This window comes from Oncorhynchus masou, chromosome 12 (genome assembly GCF_036934945.1).
Source record: "Oncorhynchus masou masou isolate Uvic2021 chromosome 12, UVic_Omas_1.1, whole genome shotgun sequence".
In the NCBI taxonomy this organism is placed as follows: domain Eukaryota; kingdom Metazoa; phylum Chordata; class Actinopteri; order Salmoniformes; family Salmonidae; genus Oncorhynchus; species Oncorhynchus masou.
Genome location: NC_088223.1, coordinates 19058270 through 19066987, shown reverse-complemented (window position 1 = coordinate 19066987; position 8718 = coordinate 19058270). Strand labels below are relative to the sequence as shown.

The following is an 8718-nucleotide window of genomic DNA, read 5'->3' as shown; positions in this document are numbered from 1 at the left end:
CCATCAATATTTATTGACGCAGAATCAGTGCCGCAACTTTTATTTTATGCAATGGTTGAATCATGTGGTTGAACAATGCTATTTTGTTTCTGAGTGGTGCACTGCATCTCAGTGCTAAGAGGCACTGAGGCTGAATCACATCCAGGCTGTGATTGGGAGTCCCATAGGGCGGCGCACAATTGGTCCAGGTTTAGCTGGGGTAGGCCGTCATTATACATAAGAATTTGTTCTTTAACAGACTTGCCTATATAAATAAAAAAAAATAAAAAAATGTGAAAAAGCACAGGATGACAAAAAAGGCTCCTAGGTGTATTTTTTAGGAGACAACACCACAACACCACTTGGTCTGAAATTGGTGCCGGTACCCATTTTGTGTGCCGGTAGTGTTTATACTGTATTTAGGTGCAGGAACTCTGCAATAGTTTTAAGCCAATATTTTTAAGCCAATATTCTATTGGAAGCAGTAGACATTTTGAGGTGCCAGTACTCAGTTCTGGTGAGCTCCTGACCAAGTCAGGCACTGTGTATACTGATTATGCTGCCAAAACAAATATTTACAGATACAATAAAATGTATGAGAGTTAACAGAACAGGTTATTACTTTTCTATTCTGAGTTTGTTTCAAACCAAAACTTTCAAGTTAGGGTTCATGTCAAAACAACTAAATAAATCTGAATTGTCATGTAATTGTATAATGGATGGGAATGTACCTGCAGGTGTGTCAGTATGTATCACATATTACATTGATGTGTTGACTTTGTGACCACAGTCATAAACCCTGCATATTTCTACAATTTCTCTTCTTAAAATGTGATTTTAAACCGAACCCTAACCACACTGCTAACCCTATGACTAACCCTAACCTTAAATTAAGACAAAAAAGTGCATTTTTGTTTTCATTAATTTGTATGATAATAGCCAATTTTGACCTTGTGGCTGTGCTATCACGTGGAAACCCAGATGAGAAGGGACAAGGTGACGATGCAAGCATACGTGACCAAAGAATATCCAGAGGAAAATAAAGATGTCATTGTTTTATTTAACTAGGCAAGTCAGTTAAGAACAAATATAAATAAGTATTGATATACATTCAGTTCTTATTCCTGCTTAATAACAGGACTATCCAGACAAGGCAAAGTTTTTTACATTTTTTAATTAGATCCAAAATATGCCATTGTGCGAAAACTTCATATAAAGCTAACCAAAGGTTTTTGTTGAAATATACTATGTTAAAAACACAAAATACTAAAAATACATTTATTATTTTGCTAAAAAAAATTAAATGCTATATTGTATGATAGTTGTCATGGTAAATGTATTCTACAATACACCATCTTGAGAAAGGTACACAGCAAAAATACTGCTGGTGTAGGTTGATTCCCATTTGGGTGGTTGGTTCGCTATTTTCAGCAGTGCATCACAGTTAACATCTATAGAAAAGGCAGTGCAAGTAGCTAGTTACTTCTGGTGTAGTAAAAAACAAACATACAAATCAACATTTCAATGTCTGTTCATTTACAGTCAATTCATGTGTCTCTTTGAATAAAAATCACTGAATCAAATTGTTGACCATTTAATACTGTTATTAGACTTTATTCTAATGTGTTTTTTGACGGTTGTTCTCTTCAAGCCTGTTCTTCTGGGTTTCCATGGTTTCCCAGCTGAAACAAAGAAAATGACATATCGTCATATAGGTAATTCTTCAGTTGTACAACTGACTATGTATCCCCCTTTCCCTTTCCCTTACTACGTCACAGTAAGGTGCAGAACGATCGGTTGGCCTGCTGGGGGGGGGGGCAAGGAGAGCCTCAGCTCGACTAAAACCATGTAAAACTATTGAAAACTGTGTGCAAATGAACCTAAACTACACATACTTGTCAGTTATAGCATAATCATATATTATATTACACAAATATCCATTAATGTGGCCAAAATTGAGAGATTGAGGAGTAGTCCAGCTGTTTTGGGGCACTGTACTGCATTGAAAGCTGGTTGCGCTAGATCCCGTTAGAAAAAGTCATAAAGCATGTTCCTTATAACCTGATCCACATACTGCACCACTACTACAATTCATCTTCCTGGACGTGTGAGCGGTTCATCTATTCAGTATCCCCAGTCACATCATGACCACATCTACATGTACCTTCTACCCATCTATAATCTACCACATTTAAATGATTACGTCTGTGCATGAGTACGTGTGTCATGGCCATTATTATACCTTTAGCACAGACGTCCATGCAGCTTTGCCTGGATATAAAGTTGTTGCTGCTTCCTCCACAGCCTGAATAGATGAACTGCTCACACATCCTGGAAGCTGAGTTGTAGTAATAGCGCAGTATAGACGCAGCACAGCCTCCTTTATCCAGGGGATCCAGGCAGAGCACAGGAGTAGCTGTCAATCACACAAAACAACTATAAGAAATCTCAAAGAGAAGGCTACTCTTCAGCTAACATTATCTCGTTTCTGGTGTCTTAATTACATTTGTAGATGTAAAATTGAGCGAGGGCACTCGATGTAATCATATCGGAATAATGGAGTCTAAAGAAAGGACAATGAGTACTCTGTAAATGTAGTCTACTCTTCAGCTAGCATTGTCTAATCTCTGGCTTCTGAACATGAACAGACACACAACTGAGAGAAGGCTTTATAGAGGGCCATTTGGAATCATTTCAGGGCAATTTTTGCGGAAAATTAAGGCACTCGCAAACTGTGAGGCCCTTGAGTATCGTATTGATAGAGCAGGCTGTTAGTCAGGGTTGGTATTTTTGTACTGCTGTTCCTTCTATCTTGTTTAATTTCCTGATTACTTACAGATGTATGAACTTAATTTGAGCCAGCAGGAAACAAATCCTACAGCAACAGGAAATGTGAATTATTGTGTAGATTATAATTCAAGATGCAATATGTAACTTTTTGGGCGACCCAACTGAATTCACATAGAATTGAAAGCAAGTCCAAGAACCGGTAGATCTGTTTTATGCGAGCTAATTCTATGCTTCTTAAGTTACATTTGTGCATATTTTACTTTCGGTTTTGTGCACCAGCTTCAAACAGCTGAAAATACAACATTTTTGGTTATGGAAAATATATTTCACAGTGGTTTAGATGGTACAATTCTCTACACTATAATTTCTTATTTTGTCACATATCCTTAAATTAGGCAATCTATCTGAATTTTAGCAACCAGGAAATGGTGGAGCGATTTCTGCATAGTGCACCTTTAATGGAAATATTTGTAGGGGTTGATACATTTCATAAGGGAAAATCAAGTCTGAAATTTTAAAGTGGGAATTACAAACTTCAGAAGCCTTTTTAAATGTCAAATACACTACACGTTTAAAATGTCCTGCATTGCAGGAAAGTTATCCTACAACAGTGTGATCAAATTAAGATCCTACATCTGTAAATATCAACTATTACACATCCTCATGGCTAGGGTCTGACGAGGATGTGGGTGTTTACAATCAAATTGCCCGGCCGATTTCATGAAAGAGGTTCCTCTAATCTTGTTTCTACATACTTCTTCATGTAATTCTTGTGAGCAAAGTTAAATATGTTTCCTCAAAATGAATACAAAGTTAACAACACAACAGAGTGAGTACAGTAGAACACAGTAGAATATGGTTATAACAAGCATTGTTTACGTGGAATGAGCCTATGTGCTCAACACTGATGTGTTAACGTGGAAATATTTTCCCTATTGTGCAGTACAGCTGATAGAAAACAGCCTGACTGTTGACTTTGACCATTCTCCACATACTTTTGTGTGGTCTACAGTACTCCATGCAAGACATCTGGTTCTGGAAGCGGTTCTCGTTGCCCTGACAGCCACCGTAGACAAACTGCTCACACTGCATGGTGGTCATGTTGAAGAAGTAGCGCCAGTGCATGGCACGGCAGGGGCCCTCCTCCTTCTGGAACCTGCAGATCTGGGGGATCTCTGGTGGGTGTAGAAGGTGCAAAGACACACATTCGTATAAGAACTATTGAAAAAAGAAAGGTGTCACGGTGTATTGCCATTTACCCTAAATAAGTTCATGTGTCCATTTCAAATCTTTAGTACTTTAATAGGTCAGATTTCCACAAACATCATGCTTTCAATGGTTACAATAGTTTTGATGACATATGAAATAAATAAATACATTATTATAAACAGCAAACTTTTCAATGCAAAGGAAAATTACTGCAATTGCTAAACAAAGAGTCTTTCATTAAAATGCAAATAAACTTACTTGGTATCCTAAAACATGCTTTCTTACATTCCATAAAACTCATGAAGTTGTTGCCATTCCCTTGGCAGCCGCCATAGCTGAACACCTCACATTGTTGAGTGATTGTATTGTAGTAGTAACGCTGGCTATCTCCTTTGCAAGGCCCCTCGTCTACTGGAAGAAGACACACCTCTGGAATGAGAAGAAACTCACAACATCAACACTATTGCTGGCTATGTAATTAGGGGCTCTATTCAATCTATATCGCTGAATCGTTACAGACAACATGATTGACATGTAAAGGTAAATTCCTGTTAAATCGGTAGCGTTTACCATAATGAGGGAACATTGCCTTTAACTGTCAATCAAACTGTAACGCTGAAATCCCACGATACGGATTGAACTATTCCCCTAGGTAAAGACATCTCTGATGAAGTACAGATTCATGTCAACAACTTTATCACTACTAGAAAGGCTTGAGCCAACGCCCATTATATTGATTATCAAGGGGTTGAACGGTATTCTGGTGCTTTGAGAACTCTCATTACGAATAAAATCAACAGTCACGGTAATCAAATGTTTCTTTACCTTGTTTCGGTGACAACGCAAAAACGTAACAAAGGAAGCATGAAAATATCAGAAAAATCAATGAACTGAACTCCATTGTTGTAGATCGGTTCTAAATTCAACTACCCTTCTAATTTTACGCACGAGATGTGCAGCCATTTATACTATTGTAAAGGTTTGCCGGAGGGGCGGGCTATAGCTGATGACTCATTTGTCATTTTCATAAAAATTCGTAGTAGGTCTTAAAATGACCTGATTATTGTGATGATTTGAATCACAGAAAATGTCACATTGATAGACAGCTAAAATATTTATGCAAGACGCCCATCTTGGTTAATAGCTATGGTCTAATCATTTCTGTGGAAATACACCAGAATAGATGTAGGCTAGTCTGGGAACGAAACTACTATGCTAGTGATGATTAATAAATCATCGGTATCATGAAAATAATGAGTTGTTAACAGGTTTATGACCATATGTGTCATGTGGACTGCTGTTTTAAGAGTAGTTCAATTACATGATAATGGTGTCTCTATACATTCCAAAATCCCGCATTCTCCACATAAGAGATGTTTCCAACATATTTACTTGTTGAGGATAAAAGGCTGTGCATGATTACGAAGTGCACATAAACATAACTTTTGCGGTTAAATTCACGTATCGGATAAACATTTCAATATAAATGTGTTTGCATTACATTTTCTACTCTACTGATGGTTTTGTCACAAAAAAATGTTGAGTTACATAGAGAATGTGCCCACTCTGGTATAAACACGTGCGCTCTAGCCGACAACTAGCAACCACACATGATGAGATTATTATGGACAAAATAGCGAGATTATTTTTATTTGTCAAACAGCAAAGCATCGATCATCATATCACCAGAATAAGATCCTCGATATTTATTGGAAATGAGCATTAAACTCATCACCATCCACTTTTACCACCCTGTGAAATGCATAATGTATTTAATCTGTAGCCAATAAAGGACATGCTTTCCCGCCTTGTAGTGGGAGGACCACACAACATGTCATCACATTACTCCAAGTTTATTTCTATATGATGGTTATTATATCAATATTTGTGCATAAAAGCATTTCCACCGCAATTTCTTATATAAGACATTTTACTGACACAAAAAGATCCCAACTTTTGTAGCATACTTTGTGTTGTCACATTTATAAAGTTTACCGACAAATTGCCTCTTTCCATCAGGCCTGTCATGATATTTTTTATCCAACAGGTGCTTTACTCACACACAACGTTTGCATTTGAAACCTAGTTGTTGTAACAAATACATCAGTAGAGTTGAAAGTGCGATGAAATCCCAATTAACTTGTATTTGTCATTCGGTACATGGGAATTTAAAGCCAAATAATTTTTAACGTGCACTATGTCATCAACCACATCCCTTTATCTGCAAAAAGTCAGTTAGATGGAAATACCTCTGCTGGGAAAATGCGCATATTGTTTTCTGCAGATTTTTGAATATTCGCATGAAAATCTGTTGCAAATTGGATGGAAACCTAGTTATAGAGATTGTCTCCCACCATGTAGAGCACCAACCATGTTTCAATTCATTTGCAGTGGAGATTCTTTTCGTTTCACACCGGTCACCCTGTTTTGTTCTATGCCTAAATCCAAAACATACAGGCAGCACAATTCAAATGTAGGCTAGGATCAGTGCTTGACCTGTAATTGATTGAATATTGAATAGGAGCCTTGGTCTAAGAAAAGAAAGGCTTATTTTTCAATCTCAATACATTTCAATTACATAGGTGAATGACAGCAACAAGAGGGGGAAACCCCTGACTGTCCTCTTAGTTAAACCTTGATTCCATCGCTCTCAGTATATTGTAGAGGAGGCTGTCATTCATTCCATAGAAATGACCTTCTCCACCCCATTCTCAACATGGCACAATACTCTTTCTCCCTTGACAGGATCATGTCTGACCAGTGACCACTATACTCCCACACACTTTTTCTCTCTGCACCTTTTCTCTGCACTGACATGAAACCTTTCTACATCTGAAAGGCACAGAACATGTAGGCTAATAGATACATAGGAACCCATCTCATGGATGCATCAGCTGCAGTTTCTTTCCTACATCAACACTCTCCACTGAAAACACGTTACCTTGCTTCGTCCCTAAGCCATAGAAAATGTGACTTATAGTTACTTAGACTATACTAGCCTACACAGCTCATGGATGCAGCTATTGCAGTATCTCTATGATTTCAGTTTAAGCTTATCAATCCCTTATATCTCCTGGAGAACTGCTATAGTTGTCATATTCATCAATCAAATCAAATCTTATTTGTCACATGCTTCGTAAACAACAGGTTTAGACTACCAGTGAAATGCTTACTTTCAGGTCCTTTTCCAACAATGCAGAGGATCCTAATGATGATGTATCCTTCATCATGACAGGTTGAAGGTAAATACAGATTAGCCTTCTTATCATGCTAACATGAACTGCCGTGTCATTCCCCTTGACCCATATCTGCACTGGAACAGTGAAGAGAACCACAGACAAAAAATTGTACGTATCCACGTATTATTGATATTCTTCCACTCTCAATGGCATTTTTAGACGTCTCAACAACACAAATTCCAACCTAACACCTGTACTTTGGAGAGTGTCCCTTTGCCCTCTGCTATGATTCTACAGTGTTGGAATTAAGGGCATTGTTTTAATCAGATTAAGAGATTAGGATGTTTATGCAGATGACTTTATAACCTGGATGGAGGGAGAGGGATTTCTCTGGCAGTTTTCAGGGGTGGAAGACTGGTCCTTGTAAGACGCGGTAAGTCCTTTTGTTCCTTGCCTTTTATGAATTAATATATATTTGATGAATTAATATTATTCCATTCATTAATCTAGCAATCATAGGGAAGGGATAATCTGATTGTAGGATTGGGGACTATTTAAAAAAATATAATATACCAATGAATATTCACAACCCCAATCAACAAAACAATTAATGAAGTACCACCTAATGTATGCAATTATGATTATCAAGCTTCTGCGTGGCACATTTTAAAATAGTTTTTGTGAGTGTGGCTCTACTTTAAGAATAATGTTTACCTTCCCTTCGTGGCAACAATGTATTTATTTTCTTTGACAGACAATGCCGGCGGTGATAAATATGGACGAGTTGACAGACGTGGATAAGGCTAAAATGTCAAGTCAAGCTTGAGAGAAAATTAAAAATTTGACCAGCTTACTTTAATTGATAATTTTTCCAATTGTAAAAGTAATATCTATGTAGGAACAATAAGAGATCTGGATTGGTCATCAAATGAGACTGTAATGGCATTCTTGATATTAAAGTTGTGTGTGTTACCGGTAGACCATTATTTTGTACGACAGACGTCTAAGTGCTGTACTGAGTTTATGGAGGCCGTTCAGGCCGGTGTAGAAGAGGACACCCTGGTCAAAGGTATTGCAGAGGACAAGAACCCATTCAAGGAGTTGAAAGGTGGATGTGTCGTCTGCTGAAGAGGACAGGAAGAACAGATTAGACCCTCTCTAGTGCCCAAGGACATTCCCCCTACCCAGGAAACATTGCTGGATCACCATTAGCCAACCAAGAAGAAACAAAAAAAACTAATTTAAATTTCTGAATATATATAAACCTCATGAACCCATGTAAATTAATCTCCCTGAATTGATGCAGTAAATAAGAGTAGTCTTTGGCAATGATTGTCAGAGCTTTGTTGGATGGTTTATTTGTCAGTAAAGTGCTTGTCTCCCACGTCTCTGAGTGTGCACCATCTGTTTCGTTATTAGATGAAACCAAAGTCATTAAATGAGCTTGTTTACAACTACAAGTCACCTGGGCTGTTTTTAAAGACTAAATAGCTGTTGAGCTCATATATTTTTTTATTTATTTTACCTTTATTTTACTAGGCAAGTCAGTTAAGAACAAATT

The 8718-nt window shown here is 37.5% G+C and overlaps 2 protein-coding genes across 3 annotated transcripts; one reads left to right on the top strand and one right to left on the bottom strand.

Annotated features, from left to right (window-relative positions):
* Positions 1 to 1019: 1019 nt before the first annotated feature.
* LOC135549654 (tissue factor pathway inhibitor 2-like) lies at positions 1020 to 4940 on the bottom strand. Of its 2 annotated transcripts, none has more exons than XM_064979826.1 (5): positions 4804 to 4940; positions 4237 to 4407; positions 3765 to 3944; positions 2222 to 2395; positions 1020 to 1661 (listed from the first exon to the last, which is right to left on the bottom strand). In XM_064979826.1, exons 1-5 carry the CDS (start codon positions 4877 to 4879, stop codon positions 1558 to 1560), a joined length of 705 nt encoding a protein of 234 aa, XP_064835898.1. In that variant the 5' UTR covers positions 4880 to 4940; the 3' UTR covers positions 1020 to 1557. The 2 variants fall into 2 exon arrangements, with proteins under 2 accessions (XP_064835898.1, XP_064835899.1); XM_064979827.1 differs by having other exon boundaries at positions 4237 to 4389.
* Positions 4941 to 7914: 2974 nt separating this feature from the next.
* Positions 7915 to 8285, top strand: LOC135549271 (guanine nucleotide-binding protein G(T) subunit gamma-T1-like). Its single transcript, XM_064979292.1, has 2 exons — positions 7915 to 7972; positions 8137 to 8285. Exons 1-2 carry the CDS (start codon positions 7915 to 7917, stop codon positions 8283 to 8285), a joined length of 207 nt encoding a protein of 68 aa, XP_064835364.1.
* Positions 8286 to 8718: the final 433 nt, after the last annotated feature.